This window comes from Pristiophorus japonicus, chromosome 13 (genome assembly GCF_044704955.1).
Source record: "Pristiophorus japonicus isolate sPriJap1 chromosome 13, sPriJap1.hap1, whole genome shotgun sequence".
Lineage (NCBI taxonomy): Eukaryota > Metazoa > Chordata > Chondrichthyes > Pristiophoridae > Pristiophorus > Pristiophorus japonicus.
Window position 1 is genome coordinate 51,032,990 of NC_091989.1, and position 23,433 is coordinate 51,056,422.

At 39.5% G+C, this 23,433-nt stretch overlaps 1 protein-coding gene across 5 annotated transcripts in view; it reads right to left on the reverse strand.

Moving 5' to 3' along the window:
- Positions 1-2,106: 2,106 nt before the first annotated feature.
- Positions 2,107-23,433, reverse strand: part of apaf1 (apoptotic peptidase activating factor 1) — a 250,376-nt gene continuing 229,049 nt past the window's right edge. For all 5 annotated transcript variants that reach the window (XM_070897457.1, XM_070897452.1, XM_070897453.1 and 2 more), the window contains one exon: positions 2,107-5,157. In XM_070897457.1, coding sequence (XP_070753558.1) covers positions 5,011-5,157 — 147 coding nt within the window. In that variant the 3' untranslated portion in view covers positions 2,107-5,010. The remainder of the gene's footprint in view (positions 5,158-23,433) is intronic.

Below are 23,433 nucleotides of genomic sequence, written 5' to 3' on the forward strand. Positions count from 1 at the left end.
AGGACTTTGCAGAAGAAAGGGAGGTTAGGGAATGTCAGGCTAGTGATCATGGGGCAACATCCCTGCACACGGTCTCCAACAAGGAACACTAGTTACCTCCAGCACTCTAAATGCTGTGATCAGCTGACTTGGCAAAGACCTACGATCGAAAGTGGCACTTATGCTGTGTGGGGCTTAATACTGCACCATTGCCCACTAAGGCATCACAGTACAATATAGATTCCTGTTTGCATAACAGAAAAATATAATTTGTACTCAGCTGCAATAATGCAACAATAATGAACTCAAAGGAAAGTAGGAGTATTTAAACTAAGCTACACCACACATTAATTTGTTTTAACTAACTCTACAAATACTGATAGGGACTGAGAATCACATAAAAATTCTCAATTTTTTTAATAAACCTGGTCTCTGTTGAGGTTACACCATTTCAGAGCATTCATTAAAATGTAATCAACTTCCACAATGTATAATCACAAAGGTTATATGTGAGCATATTACAGCTGATTAAAGCATGAGGCAATAGAATGTACATTCCCTGCATGCTCCTTTGTAAAATAAACTGCTGCAGGATGTAAGGAAGTAATTAATGAAATTAATGAATGTTGGTTAAATTCTGGCAAAGTGTTTTAAGGTTATGTGGCAAGCTATTGCTTCGAGAGAGGTCGCATGTAAATAGAAAATACAACGGGCCAAAAATTACGGTCGGAGGCGTACGTCCTGAGTACGCTTCCAACTTGCGAAAGAATTACACACCTACCCGCTGGTGGCAAGGCTGAGAGAACTTACAGTCTGAGGATGCGAGGTGGAGGGCAATGTAATGGGCCATGGATGTCAGGGACGCAGGCGCTGCAGAAGCTTTCACAAAGCAGAATTCCATTTTAATTATTTCCGAAGGGAATCCCATGAAGAGATGTAATGGAATCCCGAAATCTTATCTAATTACAATTTGCAGAATTTGAATTTAATTCATAAGTAGCTTCAGTCCGCCAACCTTACAAAATTTTAATTTGTAATCATTTTAGACATAATTAAAACTCTAATCTGGGCCAATATTTGCAGAAATGCATTTGAATCAGTGTATGTGTCTAATATGAAAATGTTTGAATTATGCCTGAAAAATCCACTTACGCTGATACAACAGGCCCTATGCCTGCAACCGTAACATTTCTATGCGCATTTGCTGGCCAGTTGTGGGCAAATAACCCCACTCTGCCCCGGCAATTGCTTTTTCACAGCCTGCACAGCTGGCTATATGTTGACAGGCTGCAAATTCTGGATTCGGAAATCCCAAACTTGCGGTGGCTTTCAAAGGAGGTATGGCAGTGTCTGGGCAAAATCTGGGCCTATCTTTTTAAATTAAAAGCGTAACTGAAATACAAGCATTTTCCAGCAGCAGTGTCCATTTTTTTCCTGGCCAACTTTGGGATTTAAAAAAATCAATAATATACTGTGATGCTGTAATAGTGTACCATGCCATAACACAGCAAAGAAGAAATGTACAGGGCTATAGGGAAAGAGCAAGGGAATGGGACTAATTGGATAGCTCTTTCAAAGTGCCGGCACAGACATGATGGGCTGAATGGCTTCCTTCTGTGGTGTACGATTCTATGAATTTGGAATTGATTTCTGAACAGTGATCTTGACAGTATTTGAGATAAAAGATCAATGTAGATTCTTTTTAAGGTACATTAAATAATAGCCAGGAATTTGCAGCCATCAGCAAAGTGAAAGCGTTAGCTGCTGGCTCCGAAGTACACGCCACATATTGATCTCGCAATCCGTGTCGAGAACTTCGGGTTTTCTGACCTTGAATTCAATGGATCTGAATGGGGATCCCCTTGTGCAAAGTGCTGTGATGTCAACAGTTTGTCTAAGCGCCCAACCAAAAGGCAGAGTTCTCAGACAGCGAACAAGGAAGTGGATAATCCCTTAAAATACTAACTTTTAAAATAGTTAGAGAGAGCAAAAGAACAATTGGGGTTTCCACATGGGGAAAAGGCAAACCTGAAATAAAGATGCACAAACTTAAAAAAAATTAAAACATTTTTGAAAAGTATCTTCAAAATGTAAATTTTTTATTAAAATGGGCAAATTTCACACTGCACAAAATTATATTTAGATTTAACATTTGTTGAGCAGTCAATACGCTGTTAAAACCTCAGTTACACCTAATCCCTTTGCGTCTAATCTTCAGTGGGGAATTTTACACCGCAATTACTGCGGAAGCCCCAAAGTTTTCGTCAGTTACAATGATTTACAAAATTTCACCGATTGCTAGCTCTGGAAGTGGGGATGGGGGAGGCACAGCACAGCCCGTTTCAGAGCAATCATTGACAGACTGCAACTTTGGGATTTCCTATGCAATTGCACCAAATGAGGAAAAATCATATGGAGACTTTTTTTTTACATCTCTCTAAGCATTCACCTATTTATCATTTTACTTGTCATTCCTGAGCACTACATAGTGCCCCACGCTGTCTGTCACTTTTGACTGATTAAAACAACATTTTTGTTGCTAAACGTGTTTTATTTTTGTTATACAACAAGCCTGGAAGGTAAACACTTTCCTGGAGAGTCGTGAATTTTTCTTCTGCTGTAAAGTTGATCTCCTGGGTAGGTTCTTTCTGCAGGCTTACCAGGAGGCCTATTCGAAAATATGGGATGTCTGCAAATACAATATCTAGATTATGTATTAAAATACTGACTTTAAACGTTAAGGATGGTGAATAAAAATGTCACCAAAGCTGGCTTCTATATACAAACATGCTTTTCGTACACAATATACAGACATACCTCTAGTTTCTCTTTCCATAGAGATAGAATAATGTGTGAGCTTTGAGTATATATATTCATAAAGTGCAGTTATAAAGTCCCAGCATCTTAGTATTTGATAAGCCATGGAAATATTAGGAAGATCTCCATAGCAGTTTAATAATAAACCTGAAACTTTCAGGAAAAGCAGATTACTCACAACAAATGAAGTGGAGTTCAGTGAAACCAGAGATTAACAGAGCTTGACCGACAGAACCGGCAAGCCCAAGATTGTACTTTCTAGTTAACTGGAAAAAATGATGCAAGCCTGCTCGTGTACAGTAGTACAGACCTACCCATATTTTTTCATTAATTTTATATACATTTCTAGCTTGAAATACAAATTTTATTGATCTTTTCTGTAAGAATAATGGCACACGGAGCTCAGCAAAGTGTGACCTCCTCTTCTCTAGAATGAACCTTTGGCTTAATGGCTGAGAAAAGTTTGGTACTTTCAACATTTATATTGACTCTGGGTATATTTAAAAAGTGCTTAGGAGGCCCTGTTAGGACTTTTGAAAACCAGGTTTGACACTGTACTGGTGTTATAATCCATGTGATGTTAAACCCAAATGCCATGAGACTGTCTTCTCTGGGGATCTCACACGACTTGCCTGTAATAAGTTAAAATTCAACCAATTCAACTGCCTCTTACACAACAGGCAGTCTAGCCTACAATGGATGCTTGTCTCTGTACGCCAGTATACTGTATGTTTTTATATGGAAGACTCTCCCAAATTAGAACATAATTTTAGGGGTTTATTTTTCAGTGCTGTTAAGTTGAGCTATCATGCAACTTTAGCATCACAGTAAGGTGCAAGCTCCTAGAATTGCATTATAAATGCATGTAAAAGATATTTTGCATATTGTGCAGTCACTTTCCAGATAGCTGTGGAGAATTTGCTGTCTCAGACTATCCCAAAGCTTATTGAATTTCCTAAAGGAGACAATTAATCAAAAGTACCAAATGTAGGATCCATTTCTTCCTCATTTATCCTCCATGTACTATAAGATTTTGCCACAATAATACTGAACAACAAGACTGGGCTACCCGTGATGGGATGAGGTTTTCCTTAAAGACTGTGGTCAATGCTACTGTATTACTCATCACACTCACCATTTATCTGAAGTAATTTTCTCCCACTTTAGAGTTACTCCATGTCATGTATTATGTGGCAACTAGACAAGCGATCTGTTTCTGAACCACATGTGGTGCTACAGGGTTAGACTCCAGTTTCTCTTCGCTGCTCCTTTCACACAGAATAGGTCAATAACTGATTTGGGAAGTCACATCCCACCACTAGATGGTTTAAAATATCAGTGCACAAAAGTGCTGTATAACCTCGACACCCTCTTGGCAGGCCAATATTTTGAAGGTCAACATTACTCCAGACATAGAAATATCAAAGCTCAATAAAAACTGTGTGATTTACTAGATTCTTCATACGAATATAGGCAGCATAAATATTTTAAATAGTCATGAAAATTTTAATTGTATGAATTATGAAAATAAAATTAGTAGAAACAGATAATTGAAATAGATGAATTACGAATCTGAACACAACATTCTATGAATGCAACACTGATTTCATGAACAGTAGGCATCCTTCTCAGGTCTGATTCATAACACTCTCTGAACACTGTTCCTAAAGATTTTTTGAAAAATTGCTGATATCGAACAGAACATCCTTTCTTTATCAGATGAATAGTGGCAACCATGAACAGCAGAGAAGATAGAGACTTTTAAAAAAAAAAACAGCACCAAACACATATTGCACACTGCTCAGGTACTCTAGATCTTTGTAAACTGATCATGTACTCCAAATCTTTGTAAACTGCTTACTGTGCTCCAAATCTTTAATGCGTACTGCCACAGAGTCTCAAAGCAATAAAATACCAGCAGTGGAGTCATAGAACCTAGAGGGTGTGAATAACAGAAAAAAAGCGCACACTGTTCTTACATGTGGCGCCCTTATGGCACTCTTAATTCCCATATAGCGATAGTCTCCGACAAATTTCAACAGCTCAGTAGCAATTTGCTTTGTATGGAAAATTTAGAATATATATATAGAAAAATGGCTCATTCCATAATTTGTATTGTCCAAAAGTTCAAAGAAAGCATTTTTAAGTGCAATAAATTTGCCCTCAAAGCAATACCACAAAAGCTTTTGTTTTGTTTCTTCAGGGTAAGGAGTTTCAGTTGACCATTTTCAAGATGTAGAGTATTCCAATGTTATCAATAGTTATATAGGTTTTGAAGTCAGATGAAACGTGTATGGACTTCAAGTTTGTCCCATTAGTGTAGAATGTCTGAAGAGATTCTCCGGTATTCATATCCCACCACTGTAAAAGAAACAATGATATTTTAGCTTTGACCATTCACTTCTATGATCAAATGCTATCCCTACCTAGCAGCACATACAAAGTTGAAGCTCTTTCTGTCCCATTTTGAACATATTGCCTCTCCCTTTGTCATTGAGAAACTACGGTAAAAGACGGAGACTTTACAGTGCAGGAAGGTCTCATCTCTCTATACACTGACAGTTCAGGCAGCTCGAGTCCACAGCATATGGAAAGAAAACCAACTTTGCTAACAAGGAGTGAAAGAATTCACGATCTCTCACTTTGTACAGGCTGTCCTGGAATGCAAATGCTAAGTACCACCAGGCACCTTGCTAACGGGGCCGAGTTTATGTTGACAGCAAAGTTCAACGTGGCTTGTTCCTGAATTGACAGATTACTCTTTTATTTGTAGCCGTGGGCCAAAAACAGAGGTGCATCACTGGGCTGCAAGAATCTCAATAGCATAATAATATGCTAATCTCGGCCTGAACTCTGAAAGGTGCTTTAGGTGTGAATTAAACGTAGTTCACACAAAGAGCATTTAAAGCCAATTTTCTTTAGCCCTTTGACGGTTTCAAAAGATATTATTTTTAATCATATTTGTAAATATGTCAAATTTAATTTGTCAAAAAATGAAGTAAAGATTATGAAATCATATGCCCTTCTGACAATAGTCCTTTAAAGTCCTTTTTTCTACAGATAAATTCAGTGTTACTGTGGATATGTGGCATGAAAACACTCCCGTGCCATTGTTCATTATCATTAATATCTCACATTTGATTAAAATAATTATTTATGTACCTCCAACTGCTTTTTCAGGCATAAAGAGGTCACCATAGTGAATATATTTATGTTCATTGTAAAATAAAATGTATACACATAAGTTCAACATATTAGTTGTCGTTGTGATAAATCATTTTAAAACCCAAACTGAAAACTTCCACTTAAAGCTCTAAAGCACTTAACTAATGGCTCCATTTCTCATGACAGTTCACACATGCAAAGCCCATTATTGAATAATGCACCACACAGACAAATGTTCAGAATATCCATTTGTTTCTGGGAAAAATGCCAGATTTTCGAAGTGATTATTTTGCCTAATGTTTACAAAGGGATAAAGGTCATTTTTGGCACATATTAATAAATTACAGGGCATGTACAGAAAAAGTGACAAAAATGATAACTCACGGTAACTAAGCTGATTTTTGCCAATTTTTTTTTTATTCCCTGTTTTTACACTGCATTTAACAGCTATGAGAATAAAAATATGAGGGGCCTAGATAGAGTGGATAGGAAGAACCTATTTCCCTTAGCAGAGGGCTCAACAACAAGGGGACATAGATTTAAACTAATCGGTAGGAGGTTTAGAGTGGGCTTGAGGGGAAATTTCTTCACTCAGATGGTGGTGGGGGTCTGGAACTCACTGCCTGAAAGGGTGATACGGACAGAAACCCTCACCGCATTTAAAAAGTACTTGGATATGCACGTGAAGTGCCGTAACCTACTGGGCTATGAACCAAGAGTTGGAAAGTGGGATTAGGGTGGATAGTTCTTTGTTGACCGGCGCGGACATGATGGGCCGAATGGCCTCCTTCCGTGCTGTAAATTTCTATGATTCTATTCTATTTGCCTTGCAGTTCCCATTGGTATCGGAACCATCCTTTCTAATTTAGGAGTCTGGATGGCAGAGTGAGTAAAGCACACTTCCCTCAAACTGCTGGAATTTGGATTCGGTTCTAGACCAGACTGATAGAGATGTGAGAAGAAAGATTCGGCACAAGATTCCAAACTTGAATAACTATTGTCACGTCTCAATCCAGTTCGAGACGCACGTACACAATTGTTCATTATTTTAGGATAAGTTATTACTAAGTTGCCAATCTCATTCAGAGAGGCTGGTGTGAGACACGAGTAGTCCTGAGGTTGAGGCTAAGGCATAATGGTGGTGCAGATAAAAGAGAGCTTTAGCCTTAAGTTGGTCATATTAAACTTGTCCAGGGAATACTTGATGTGAAGTCTAGGAGCAAAAAGGAGTGAAATTATTCCAAATAATAACATTGCCATCCATTACAACAATTATCTGAATGGTGACAGATTAGGAAAAGGGGAGGTGCAATGAGACCTAGGTGTCATGGTACATCAATCATTGAAGGTTGCCATACAGGTACAGCAGGCGGTTAAGAAAGCAAATGGCATGTTGGCCTTCATAGCGAGGGGATTTGAGTACAGGGGCAGGGAGGTGTTGCTACAGTTGTACAGGGCCTTGGTGAGGCCACAACTGGAGTATTGTGTACAGTTTTGGTCTCCTAACTTGAGGAAGGACATTCTTGCTATTGAGGGAGTGCAGCGAAGGTTCACCAGACTGATTCCCGGGATGGTGGGACTGACATATCAAGAAAGACTGGATCAACTGGGCTTGTATTCACTGGAGCTCAGAAGAATGAGAGGGGATCTCATAGAAACGTTTAAAATTCTGACGGGTTTAGACAGGTTAGATGCAGGAAGAATGTTCCCAATGTTGGGGAAGTCCAGAACCAGGGGTCACAGTCTAAGGATAAGGGGTAAGCCATTTAGGACCGAGATGAGGAGAAACTTCTTCACCCAGAGAGTGGTGAACCTGTGGAATTCTCTACCACAGAAAGTTGTTGAGGCCAATTCACTAAATATATTCAAAAAGGAGTTAGATGTAGTCCTTACTACTAGGGGGATCAAGGGATATGGCGAGAAAGCAGGAATGGGGTACTGAGGTTGCATGTTCAGCCATGAATTCATTGAATAGCGGTGCAGGCTCGAAGGGCCGAATGGCCTACTCCTGCACCTATTTTCTATGTTTCTATGTTATACACACTTACAAAAAACAGAAGATATTCCCTAGATTCACACTTAGTAAAAATGGCCAACAATGTAAAATTACAAATACAATTTCTTTGAAGCTGGCAACAAAATGGACTAATGCATACTTTTGAAAATTGGAATTAATATCATCAAACTATTGTTTAAATATGAAGTGCTTGTTTCATTGTGTTAATTATAACAGCAATTGCATGATCTAATCAACAACGGCTGCTGAGATAATGCTTATCCAAGTAGAAGAATTAAGTTAGCTCCTTGTCCAATCAGTGTTATTTTAAATTATTTGGCTTAAAATACTTGTGCTGTTCTGATTTTCATTGCAATGTATAGCGACCCGAATGAGTATAACATGTCCAGGAGAAATGCTGGCAACATAAATATGGCTGACACTGCTTTGGATTACATTTACTGCTGCTTTCAACAAAGGAGTTTTATTATACATTTCTAAAACTCTGTCAAAATCAAGTATGACAGCTTTAATACATTCCTCTCCCATGAAGCATTTTTCAAAATATACGATAATTTTAGTGCACGATATAAGTGCATCACAACTGATGCCATAGGTTAGTCAGACCTTACTGCATCAACATTGACGTTCTATAAGGATGCGCTCCTTCAATCTAAAGATCATTTATCCAAAGATGACAAAAGTCATACTCTCAAAAGGAAACTGCTCTATATGTCAGAATACCCTAAGCAGTTCATCAAACACATGCCAAACTGAATCCATGCAAGCTTCAGAAAAATAGCCATCATTTCTAGAAACTCAGACCTGGGGTTATTTCTGCTGTGCAATTTTCCATAATGGTGGCTGTCAGATACGGAGCTACAAATTGATGCATTAATACTGACACACAGGTGGAAAGGAATTTCATATTCAGCTGAGTGGAGGTTTAAAAAAAATCACAGTTTGATGTGTGGAACCAACATACTGTTAATCTTAAAGATTTGTTGCCTGATGGCATACCCTCTGACAAGTTATTCATCACTGGCTACCTCATACTCATGCACATTAACTTGTTCTGACCACATAAAAGGAGAAATATTGGGTGATATTTCATTCTCCCAATGAAACAGCTTTTGAGCCGTATTACAACATCTGGAAAAGCCAGAGGGATCGTTAAACCCTACTCATAATTACCTTAATTTAACAAATTAAGAAGCTGCTGCCACCACCTGCAAAAACCATTTAATGTAAACTCAAACACTACTGAAATTCATTAATTATTGTAATATATCGCACTCTTCTATTCAAAAGCTGCTTTCTTTGTTGTCCAATGCGGTTTCCCTTCAATCAGCAGTGTCAGCAGAAACAACCAAGGTAAGAAAAGAATATTAGAAATGAAACACTGTAAACGAAAGATTATTGGCCAATTGCTAGGGGACCATTCCAAGTGCACTCCCAGGGCCTCATGGTTTATTAATATACAACACAGTAATTAGTGCGGTACCTTCCCCAAAAGAAATAGCACCATTTTATGAGACATGTGATCAATCTCAACTTGCAATTGTATTCATTGATGCCTAGTAAATTGAACTTTGTAGGATTCAACAGGCAATTAAATGAACAGGGATCATTTTAACTTAACAGAATTAGAGGCCTTGCCAACAATGTAAAATGGGCTACTATTTCTCATAACCACGGCCAATGGCTTATTGGTCATTGAATAAGCCAAATAGTTGTTAATTATATGGGATTTCAGGATTTTCACTGATGTTTTGGCGAAAGCAGCCCACTTCCTGTGGCTCCAGGTATAACCTATTGCTCCTAGATCTATGCCTCCCTAGCCTTTCTTGCCTCCTCACTCTCCAAATGCAATTTTGGGCGGTATGTCGGTGGTGTGCATGGGCAGACGGTATGCATACCGCCCGGCGATATGTCGCTGATGAATTTTTCGCCGGGCGATATTGTAGGTATTTTTCGATGAATTACGCAATTTTGAGCAGTGTGTTGGCGGTATGCAGCTGTATGTCCACCAATTTCAGGCCCATAGAGTGATCTTGCATTGTGGACCAAAGAAACGATGAAGTCAATAGATTAGCAACATTCACAGCTACCCAAGCGCAAGACAAAAATTGATTTAAGCACCTCTCTAAAGGCATGGAAGATTACACAGCTATCAACGAATTGATTGTTACAGCTCTTACATCTCTGGCAGGGGGAGAAGAAATTCAATATACCAGTTTTAACAGGCCAATACTTTGGCTTCAAGTCTTTTTATATACTCTCTAAGCAGTTTCTGGGTATAGTAAAGACTACTTTATTATAGTTTGAAATTGGCAGTATAGTATTCAAATGTTTTGCTGAAGTAGGGAAAATGTTGTCATTAGATAACTTAAAATGTTTTAAAAGCTGAAACTGTACTTTTCCATTGTATTAAATAACTAAGCAAACTTACATCAAGTGAACCTGTCCTTCTCTGTGCAATACTTCAATTTTTAAAAAGTAAAAACTGCATTTCTATTCCTTACCAAATTTTATAAACAGGTCGTGTGTTGGGGATAGACAAATGAAACCAGAAATTTAAACCTCAATGCTTTTCTTCTTTGACAATAAATTAAAAAATAAATGCATGAGCTACGTTACAGCCCTGTATTTATAACCAGACAAAATGCCTCTTCCCCACCGCCATCCCAGGGTTTTTTTTTAAATGAAACAATCTTTTGACTAGCCAAACTGGTTGCAAACCAGACCAACAATCCTTTACACTGGACTGCCACTCATTGGTAATGTGAAAATACACTTACAATAGTTTTGTTACATAAATGCCATTAAAAATGTGATCTTATCAAACAACATAAACCTTTGGACCAATATGAGTAAATAAACATTTTCTGAGAATACCCTAGCTTTGAGCAACAGCTTTATGAGTAGTAAAGGCCTTAGATCAGATATAAAAGTAAAAGGAATAGGTATTTTCAAATCATGGAAAGAAAATAAATTATTCAATCCATATTTCTAAATCATTTTTGTATTACTGTCTTGGCATGCAAATACAATTATACTTTTATGACTGAGAATGATTCAAGTATATTCCTTTTATTTAAGTTGTGTTTCTGATCATATGCAATTCCATATTTCAAAATATCGGAAATTGTACTAAACTTATTATTGCAATAAACTCTTAACCAAAAGGTATTTTGGGAACAATCATGGGTAAAGAATAGTTAAATTCTACATTGGAGAAAATATGACAATCATTTATATATATTTTATGTCCTATGTGGCTCATAATGTTTACATCAATTACAGATATTGTACATTTTTTTAATCCCTTTGACCCTCTGTTTTTCAGTTTCTTGTTTTTCAGTTCCGTGTACCATTTCCCATCGGAGAGGATGACCTGCCTTCGGGGCCATTCCAGTGTCCTTTTAAACCAGTGTATGTCAAAACAGTGGTCCGGAAATGACTCAATATTTTCCTCCTTCCCTTCATTAACAAACATCATCTCAGTGCAACTCAACTATATGGTTAAGAGCTTGACAAGTGAGGGCTTTAAGGAAATCTCTACAGTGCCAGTAACGAGGACAAAAAAAAACTTGTAAAACTTACCAGCACCTCCTTGGAATAAATAATGCGTTTCATATTTGAAAATGCTTGGTTTCCAAATCACTATTTGTTTTGATGTTCCCATTGAGTGCTGCATTAAATGACCCTGTGTATTAAACAGCTACTCAGTTTGAATTGGACTGCGCAAATGTATTCTCAGCAAAATTTTAGTGTGTTTAGGTTAAAGTGTAAAGAAAGGCTTTCCTTCATATAGTGTCTCAAAGTGCTTCACTCACAATTAATTACTTTTAAGTGCAACAATATATGCAGGTAATCATTGCAGCTATTTGCATATAGCAAGATCCCACAAATAGCAATGAGGTAAATTACCAATTATTCTGTTTTGTGGCATTGGTTGAAGGATGAATGTTAACCAAGACAAGGGAGAACCCCCTACTCTTCAAATATTACCAAATTCAACCTCCTCTTGAGCCACCGCAGCAGACAGACAAGGCCTCTCTCATCTCAGACAAAGGATAGCATGCCCGGCAATGTTGCACTCTCTCAGTACTGTACTGGAAGGTAGTGTCAGCTTGGCTTAATTGCTACTACTCATGCCCCTCAGTCAGAAGGTCCAGAATGTAAAGACTTCATAGCACTATTCAAAGAGGAGCAAGGAGATCTCCCGGAGTTGTTGCTAACATTCCCTGATCAACTTTCAAAGTGGCAAATGAAATTCAATGTAGCGAAGTGTGAGTTGGTTCATTTTGGTAGGAGGAATAGGGAAGCCACTTAATCCATGGAAGGTACAAAACTAAAATGGGATGGAGGAGTAGAGAGATCTGGGAACACATATACATAAATCACTAAAATCACAAGTCACAAGCTGATAAGGCCATAAGGAGTGAAAACAAAGTATAGGGGCTCATTTCTAGAGGAATAGAATACAAAAGCAGACAGGTCATGTTAAATTGATATCGAACCTTGTTAGACCATACTTGTGAGTACCGTGTGCAGTTCTAGTCTCCAAACCACAAAAAGGATTCTGAATCACTGGAAAAAGTGCAGAAAAAATTTACAAGGATATTACTAGCATTGCGAAGGTGCAGCTGTCAGGCAAGACTGAGCAGGCTGGGGCCTTTTCTTCTAGAAAACAGAAGACTAAGGGGAGAACTGATGGAGGTCTTTTGATAGGGTGGATGTGGAGAAACTGTTTTCACTTTTGGGTGAGTCCAGAACAAGGGGGCATAAATATAATATAGTTACTAATGAACCAAAAAAGAATTTAGGAGGAATCTTTTAGATGGAGATTGGTGCAAATGTGTAACTCACTGCTACATGGAGTGGTTGAAGCAGAAACCATTGATGCATTTAAGGTGAGGTTTTATGCAAACATGAAAGAATATAAAGGAGATTACAAAGGTATGAAGGCAGAGTTGGCTAAAGTGGACTGGGAAAATAGATTAGTGTAAGACGGTTGATAAGCAGTGGCAGACATTTAAGGAGATATTTCAAAACTCACAACAAAAATATATTCCAGTGAGAAGGAAAGATTTTGAGGAAGGAGAACCATCCCTGGCTAACTAAGGAAGCAAAAGATGGCATCAAATTGAAAACATACAAAGTGGCCAAGATTAGTGAGAGGTGGGATGGTGTTAGGCTTACTGCTGCTGAAAACCACGTGGTACACATCAGGACAACAGTTTTGGGTTCAGCTACAGTGTCCCAGTGGTTGAACAGCTTGGTGACACTAACAGTTTCGGCTGACAATAAAGGAATGACTGCGAGGCAAAGTACCAAAGGGCAGCATGGAACTAAAGTCCAGCATGAGTCACTACACTATAATACACCAGCATTTGCCTCCAGTTGTATTTCTGAACTTTGCCTTGCTTCGACATGGACACCAAAGCACAGCAAAACAATAAACTCATGAAGAAAAATATATAGTTTCGTATTGCACAAAGCTTAATAGCCCCAGACCAGAGCCTGTCACTGATAAAACAATGGTGGAAGACAGTCAACATTTTGCTTCATTTGAGTTCGAACTGTATCAAAACAATTTTATTGTAAAATACAAAAATGAATGTCTGAAGATCAGAGAGGCAAGGTGTTAATGAATTAAGAATATATTATATTATTTTCAAGGAAATGTGCACATTTGAAGACTGAGGCACTGCATCTTTAAAACTCTATGGGATGCCTGGTAAATTTCAAATACATAACTCACTTGTAACAGAACTAGTTTCTGTGTGTCCCAGTGCAGTACTAAATATAAATTGCTAATTAGAGATCACTTGGTTTAGCAATTTTAAAGAAAAAAATTGTGCTCATTAAGTTGAGCAATGACAGTACAGGGGAATGGAATATTCTTTTTTCAGCATACAGTGAAACTATCTCAATACTATGTACTGTTCCCCTGTATTAACTTGTATGAAAAAGCTGAAGGTATATGTTTCACCATATGATCACTGAAACAAAGACTTTACCAATACTTATTATAGACTGAGTTATGCTGGAAGTCTGTCTGATTGTATGCGAATAAGGCCTCAGCAGTGAAAAAACAAATGCTTGCAGTAGCAGAAGTGCAGTTACATCTTGCCATGGCAAGTTAGCTTCAATGAACAGATAGTTTAAGCTTTATCGTGCAATAATCTCAAATTCAAATGAACACTTCCTTCTGTGCCAAATCCCTGCCAAGTGAAACTGCCTACTTAGGGTTATAAGAACATTAGAAATAGGAACAGGAGCAGGCCATATGGCCTCTCGAGCCTGCTCCGCCATTCGATAAGATCATGGCTGATTTGATCATGGGCTCAGCTCCACTTCCCCGCCCGTTCCCCATAACCCCTTATCCCCTTATCGTTTAAGAAACTGTTTATTTCTGTCTTAAATTTATTCAATGTCCCAGCTTTCACAGCTCTCTGAGGCAGCAAAATCCACAGATTTACAGCCCTCAGAGAAGAAATTCCTCATCTCAGTTTTAAATGGGCGGCCCCTTATTCTAAGATCATGCCCTCTAGTTCTAGTCTCCCCCATCAGTGGAAACATCCTCTCTGCATCCACCTTGTCAAGCCCCCTCATAATCTTATACGTTTCGATAAGATCGCCTCTCATTCTTCTGAATTCCAATGAGCAGAGGCTCAACCTACTCAACCTTTCCTCATTAGCCGCCAACCCCCTCATCCCCGGAATCAACCTAGTGAACCTTCTCTGAACTGCCTCCAAAGCAAGTATATCCTTTCATAAATATGGAAACCAAAACTGCACACAGTATTCCAGGTGTGGCCTCACCGATACCTTGTATAGCTGTAGCAAGACTTCCCTGCTTTTATACTCCATCCCCTTTGCAATAAAGGCCAAGATACCATTGGCCTTCCTGATCACTTGCTGTACCTGTATACTATCCTTTTGTGTTTCATGCACAAGTACCCCCAAGTCCCGCTGTACTGCGGCACTTTGCAATCTTTCTCCATTTAATAATAACTTGCTCTTTGATTTTTTTCTGCCAAAGTGCATGACCTCGCACTTTCCAACATTATACTCCATCTGCCAAATGTTTTCTCACTCACTTAGCCTGTCTCTATCCTTTTGCAGATTTTTTTGTGTCCTCCTCACACATTGCTTTTCCTCCCATCTTTGTATCGTCAGCAAATTTGGCTACGTTACACTCAATCCCTTCTTCCAAGTCGTTAATATAGATTGTAAATAGTTGGTGTCCCAGCACTGATCCCTGCGGCAGCCCACAAGTTACTGATTGCCAACCTGAGAATGAACCATTTATCCCAACTCTCTGTTTTCTGTTAGTTAACCAATCCTCTATCCATGCTAATATATTACCCCCAACCCCGTGAACTTTTATCTTGTGCAGTAACCTTTTATGTGGCACCTTGTCAAATGCCTTCTGCAAGTCCAAATACACCACATCCACTGGTTCCCCTTTATCCACCCTGTTCGTTACATCCTCAAAGAACTCCAGCAAATTTGTCAAACATGACTTTCGTTTCATAAATCCATGCTGACACTGCCTGACTGAATTTTGCTTATCCAAATGTCCTGCTACTGCTTCTCCAACGGACTCCAACATTTTCCCAACCCCAGATGTTAGGCTAACTGGTCAATAGTTTCCTACTTTTTATCTGCCTCCTTTTTTAAATAGGGATGTTACATTTGCAGTTTTCCAATCTGCTGGGACCTCCCCAGAATCCAGGGAATTTTGGTAAATTACAACCAATGCATCCACAATCCCTACCGCTACTTCTCTTAAGACCTTAGGATGCAAGCCATCAGGTCCAGGGGATTTATCTGCCTTTAGTCCCATTATCTTACTGAGTACCACCTCCTTAGTGATTGTGATTGTGTTAAGTTCCTCCCCCGCTATAGCCCCTTGATTATCCACTGTTGGAATATTGATAGTGTCCTCTACTGTAAAGACTGATACAAAATATTTGTTCAGAGTTTCTGCCATCTCCATGTTCCCCATTACTAGTTCCCTGGTCTCGTAATCTAAGGGACCAACATTTACTTTAGCCACTCTTTTCCTTTTTATATACCTTTAGAGAAACTCTTGCTATTTGTTTTTATATTTTGTGCTAGTTTACTTTCATAGTCTATCTTCCCTTTCTTAATCATTTTTTTAGTCGTTCTTTGCTGGCTTTTAAAAGCTTCCCAGTCTTCTGTCCTCCCACCAGTTTTGGCCATTTTGTATGCCCTTGTTTTTAATTGGATACCGTCCTTTTTTTCTTTAGTTAGCCACGGATGGTTATCTTTTCTCTTACACCCTTTCCTCCTCACTGGAAAATATTTTTCTTGAAAGTTGTGAAATATCTCCTTAAATGTACACCACTGTTCATCAACCGTCCTACACGTTAATCTATTTTCCCAGTCCACTTTACCCAATCCTGCCCTCATACCTTCATAGTCTCCTTTATTTAAGCTTAGTATGCTGGTTAGAGATCCAACTTTCTCACCCTCCATCTGATTTTGAAAATCAATCGTGCTATGATTACTCATTCCGAGAAGGTCCTTTACTAGGAGATTGTTTATTAATCCTGTCTCATTACACAGGACTAGATCCAAGATAGCCTGCTCCCTGGTTGGTTCCGTTACAAACTGCTCAAGGAACCTGTCCCTTACGCACTCTGTGAACTCCTCCTCAAGGCTACCATGACCAATTTGATTTGGCCAATCAACATGGAGGTTATAATCACTCATGATTATTGCTGTTTCCTTTTTACAAGCCCCCACTATTTCCTGGTTTATGCTCCGACCAACAGAGTTGCTACTGTTATGGGGCCTATAGACTATGCCCCCCAGTAACTTTTTCCCCTTATTGTTCCTTATCTCCACCCAAACTGTTTCAACACCCTTATCATTTGAGCCAATATCATTTCTTACTATTGCAGTGATTCCATCCTTTATCAATAGAGCTACCCCACCTCCTTTTCCTTTCTGTCTGTCCTTCCGGATTGTCAAGTACCCCTGAATATTTAATTTCCAGTCCTGGTCACCTTGCATCCACATCTCTGTAATGGCTATCAGATCATACCCATTTGTCTCAATTTGTGCCGTCAACTCATTTATTTTGTTACAAATGCTACACGCATTTAGACAAAGTGCCTTTAAGTTTGTTTTTTTTAATCCTTTTTTCCTACTTGTTTCCTCTCTCCTTCAAACTCACTTTCTTTATTTTTGTTTTCTAATTCCAGCTTTACTACCCTCCCTACTGAATCTATTTTCAGGTTCCCATCCTCCTGCCAAGCTAGTCTAAACCCTTCCCAACAGCACTAGCAAACCCCCCTGCGAGGATATTGGTCCTGGCTCTGTTGAGGTGCAACCCGTCCAACTTGTACAGGTCCGACCTCCCCCAGAAGCGGTCCCAATGCCTCAGGAAACTAAAGCCCTCCCGCCTGCACCATCTCTCCAGCCACGTATTCATCTGCTCCATCTTCCTATTTCTGTACTCACTAGCTCGAGGCACTAGGAGTAATCCAGAGATTACTATCTTTGAGGTCCTGCTTTTTAATCTCTCTCCTAGCTCCCTAAACTCTGCCTACCTATGTCACTGGTACCGATGTGGACCATGACCTCTGGCTGTTCATCCTCTCCCCCCAGAATGCTCTGCAGTCACTCGATGACATCCTTGACCCTGGCACCAGGGAGGCAACTTACCATCCTGGAGTCACGTCTGCAGCCGCAGAATCGCCTGTCTGCTCCCCTGACTAGCGAATCCCCTACCACGATAGCTCTTCCATTCTTTTTCCTCCCCCCCCCCCGTGCAGCTGAGCCACCCGTGATGCCATGGACTTGGCTCTGGCTGCACTCACCAGAGCCACCATTGTCCCCATCAGTATTCAGAACAGAGTACTGGTTGGAGAGCGAGATGGACACAGTGGACTCCTGCACTACCTGCCTAGTCCTCCTCTTCTGTCTGGCGGTCACCCACTCCCTCTCTGCCTGCACAATCTTAAGCTGTGGGGTGACCGCCTCTAGAAACGTGCTATCCACATTGCTCTCAGTCTCACAGATGCACCGCAGTGACCCCAGCTGCTGCTCAAGCTCCAAAATGCGGAGCTCAAGTTGGTGCAGTTGGAGACACCTCCTACACACATGGTCGCCCCGGCTGCGCGAAGCGTCCGGGACTTCCCACATGCCCCAGGACTGAGCTGCCCTGCTATCCCTCAAGTTACACTCGCAACTATCAACAAAAATAACTCTAAACCTTAGCTCAACACACTCAGCCACTACTCAGCAAACAGCCAATTTAATTAACTAGCTCTCCTTAGATAATAAAGATCAGATATATTTACTTGCAGATCCTACTTACAACAATGCCAAAGGTTTCCTACAGAAAAGAAAAAGAAAAATACTCACCAATCCACCAGCCAATCACTTACCCGCTTGGCTGTGACATCACACTTCGATTTCCATTTTTTTAACTTTTTGACCCTGTACCAGCTGGCTCCTGCCGAACTCCGCGACCTTTTATCTGGGCCTCGATCTCCCATTTTGGGTTACTCCTCCCGAATTTAAACACTCAGTTTTGTAAGCTTTCACCCAAGGAGTACTAGATTATTTACACTCAGGCTAAACAGCCAGCAGAGAAGGCAAACTATTCAATCATTTAGTAATGTGTAATGATGATTATAGCCTCAAAGGTGAAAAAGAGCCATCCAACCCAGTGCATCACCCAATAAAAGAAAGCTCATTTGAAGCAGTATCCAAGCTAACTTGCTATTGCTATGAGATAAAGAGATGCACATCACAAAGCCTAAACTGATCACCTAGTTAAGGTAAAATATTATGCTGGATTAAAGGAATACATAAAAACTGTATTCATAAAACATTAGTATAGAACACAAGAACATAAGAATTAGGAACAATGTAGGCCATTCGGCACCTCAAGCCTGCTCTATCATTCAATAAGATCATGGCTGATCTTCTACCTCAACTCCATTTCCTGCACTGTCCCCATATCCCTTTATTCCCTTAAGATTCAAAAATCTCTCGATCTCGGTCTTGAATATACTCAAAGACTTGAACCTCTGCAGCTCTCTGGGTTAGAGAATTCCAAAGATTCACAACCCTCCGAGTGAAGAAATTTCTCATCTCAGTCCCAAATATTCGACCCCTTATGCTGCTACTGTGATCCCTGGTTCTAGACTCCTCAGCCAGAGGAAACATCCTCCTCAATCTACCCTGTCAAGCCCTGCAAGAATTTTGTATGTTTCAATGAGATCACCTCTCATTCTTCTAAACTCGAGAGACTACAGGCCTAGTCTACTCAATCGCTCCTCATAGGACAACCCCCCCCCCCCCATCATCCCAGGAATCAGTCTGGTGAACCTTTGTTGCACTCCCTCTATGGCAAGTATATCCTTCCTTAGATAAGGAGACCAAGACTGTACACAATACTCCAGGTGAGGTCTCACCAGAGCCCTATATAATTGCAATAAGATGTCTTTACTCTTATACTCATATCCTCTTGTAATAAAGGCCAATATACCATTTGCTTTCTTAATTGCTTCCTGTACCTGCATGTTAACTTTCAGTGATTTGTGTACAAGGACACCCAGGTCCCTCTGAACACAAACATTTCCCAATCTCTCATCATTTAAAAAATACATTGCTTTTCTAATGATCAACTAATGGTCAACTAGATCCCACAAAGCAGTATATGTTTGGGGAGGGGAGGAAGAGAGATAACTCAAATGGACAGCTTGCATAGTTCACTTGTAATCAAATGGAGCTTGAAAGACTACCCAATTTAACCATTTCCCTTGGCAACGTGAACAGTTGTCAGTGAATGGTGACCTTCATCATCTTATGTTTACTAATATTGAGCTACTAATAAGATAGTGCAGGGGTGGGCAAGCTTTCACACATTTTTGTCTGTGCAAGTTATGTTGTATAAAGCAGATATGAATATTTACAACTTTATATGTAGATCATTAATAAAATAATCCTTACATGGCTGAGTAAAGAGCAAGTGTTAATGAGTAAGGCCATAAAAATTAATGGGTACATATTTTGTTTGATTGCATTATCAAAACCAGTGAGTCAGGTGACATGTAACAACAAAAGGCTTCAATGTATAGGTTTATTAACTAGAAAACAAATCTTGGTATTAAAAATATAAATACACAGCAGGGCAGTCATAATCTGTAGAGATTTGGGTGTGCAGCCTTAAATGGAACAAAATGCTGAACGGTCAACAAGCATTTCAGTAAAGTTAGAAAAAATGTGCGAGGAGAGAAAAGGCCAGATACTCGAATCACAGAGAGGGAGTTAATAGGTAAACCTGCAAACTGCTTACTAACATGAAATAAAATGAAATGTCAGTGGTCTAACAAAGGGTCTCCAACCAAAATGTCAACCTGACACTCCCGCCCCCAAACACCGATAGATTGCCTTACATTTTAAAAATACAGAACTGCGCTTTTTTAAAAAAAAGATCAGTAGGTAATATTTTAAAATGAAAATCAGTTGAACGGGTCCGATATTGAAAGTGTTAATTTGCACCGTAGAAGTTTGCAGCACACAAGGAGGCCATTCGGCCCATCGTGTCTGTGGTGGCTCTTTGCTGGAGTAGCCCAGAATGATCCCACTACCTTGCTCTCCCCATAGCCCTACAGGGTTATGAATTGAAGCATAAGGGTTTAAATATGGTTGTGCACCGATGCATTTATAAATATTTTAAGGCTAGTTTTTTTTTATAAATGTTGTATTTTAAGGGTAGTATTTATCTCATCTCTTATTATTTGCTTATTTGATGGTTATTTTATGCTATTATTAAATAGCATTTTTCTCTCATTTCAACAATAATTTGCATTTCTATAGCACCTTTAACATGGTAAAACGTCCCAAGGTGCTTCACAGGCATGTAATGAAACACAATTTGACATCGAGCCACATAGAGATATTAGTACAGATGACCAAAAGCTTGGTCAAAGAGGTAGGTTTTAAGGAGCATCTTAAAGGAGGAGAGAGAGGTGGAGAGGCAGAGAGATTTAAGGAGAGAATTCCAGAGCCTGGGGCCCAGGCAACTGAAGGTATGGCCGCCAATGGTGGAGCGTTGGAAATCGGGGATGCTCAAGAGGTCAGAATTGGTGGAGCGCAGAGATCGCGGGGTGGTGGTGGTGGTTGTGGGGCTGGAGGAGGTTACAGAGATAGGGGAGGGGTGAGGCCACGAAGGGATTTAAAAAGGATGAGAATTTTAAAAACAAAGTGTTGCCGGACCAGGAGCCAATGTAGGTTAGCGAGCACAGTGGGTGATGGGTGAACGGGACTTGGTTTGAGTTAGGACACGGGCAGCAGAGTTTTAGATGCGCTTTTCTGTTTTTTTTTATCTGTTGAAATTACATCACTTGAATATGTTGTGTTCTTCTGGAGTCAGCCATGATCTTATTGAATGGTGGAGCAGGCTTGAGGGGCCAAATGGCCTACTCCTGTTCCTATTTCTTATGTTCTTATGTTACATCATCGCATTCAACTTGGGTTTGTTCCATGCGACCAGCAGATCTAACACGTTTTCATTTCAGATCTGCTGTGTTCAATATTAGATGTTTGTGGGTAGTCTTCCTGCATCTTTACACCCACTCCCATTATTTGCACATTCCAGTGTCCTTTTTATTGTTCTGCATCATCTCGATTTCATCTAACTTTTAGTAAGCAGCTTGCAGATCATATAACCCATTAACTCGCTCTCTGTGATTGGTATTTCTGTTGCTTCTCTTCTCTCTCTATTTTGAACTTTACCAAAATCTCTGTTCATGTTTTAGTCTTCAGTTCTGATGAAGGGTACACGCCCGATATGTCAGAACCTGTCTTTTTTCTTTTATAAATGCTGGCTGGAGTGCTGTGTATTTTAAAGAGTTTCTGTTTTTATTTCAAAGTTACAGCATTTTCAGTTTTCCTTTCTCATCGAGCTGTGAGCTGTACATTGATTGGAAATGGAACTTAGCAGAGTGTTAATCAAATGTTGTGCAAGAGATCAAAACACAACTGTTCATACAATTACTGTATTTGGATGAAACATTCAAATTATCATTTTATTTGATCTTAAGCTGCCTTTATCTTTCCAGGTATTCTGCAATTCATGCACTGCTTCCTGGTACAAGAGGCAGCAACGAAACCCAGTCCAATACTTCTACTCTGCATTTCTTAGGTATTCCAGGCAGATGCCCTCAGTTAGTTGTTTTAATAAATGGTTGGCACATATCTATCAGCAGCGTTATATTATTTAATCAACAACAATTTGTATTTATATAGCGTCTTTAACCTGGTAAAGTGTCCCGAGGTGCTTCACATGAGCGTTAGTAAACAAAATCGAACACCGAGCCACTTAAGGAGATATAACAGGTAGGTTTTAAGGAGTGTTTTAAAGGAGAAAAAAGAGGTAGAGAGTAAAAGAGGTTTGAGGAAGGAATCCCAGAGCTTATGGTCTTGGCAGCTAAAGGCATGGCCACCAATGGTGGAACAATTAAAATAAGGGATGTTCAAGGGGCCAGAATTGGAGGAGCGCAGATATCTTGGAGCATTGTAGGGCAGGAGGAGATTAGAGATAGAGAGGGGCGAGACCATGAAGGGATTGGAAATCAAGGACAAGAATTTTAAAATAGAGACGTTGCTTAACTGGAGCCAATGTAGGACAGCGAGCACTATTTAATCAATATTTAACCCAAAAAATGCTGAACTAGAACCAGACTATGATAGGTCAAAATGCTGCTGTACTGGTGAAGTCAAAACCAATATATATATAAATACACATACAGATGCTGTACTGAACGATATTAATATATAGTGATAAGAACGATTTATTCTTCAGCTCCAGATTACAATCAACCTTGAATAGCTTATGAACATTCTGGATGGCTTTCAGCAATAAATGGCCAAATATGAGGAAGAGGATATGCTGTGATACCATGTAACTGTGACAGTCACTCATGAGGTTGTTTTAAAGAAAATGCTCAATAATGTAACCCAACTACATTTATGGAAAATGTTCCTTCAGAGTAGTGTACATGAATTATTGTGGTAATTAATCTCCCTTTAATACACTCCAAAATAATGATCTTATCTGGTGAAGATGACTATATAATTCTGCATTGATAGCATCACACTAGGCTCTTGCAGCCTTCAATTACTGCAGTATCTGCATTATTTTTAAATAAATATGTTTTCACACATATCATGTGGTTTATTGACAGGTTTTATTACCTACTCTCAATCATCTGTCATTTTTCTTTGTGTATCAGATAATAGGTATGAGGCTAGAAGCAACGAAACAAGGACAGATGTTTCATGAATTTGCACTGACGGTTGCTGCAAGCACGAATACTTGGGAGATGTGTACTGGATACCAACAGCCAAGGCACAACTTTCCCACATCATTCATGTTCCAATAATCCTATTTCAGCTTGAGATGACTAGCTCTG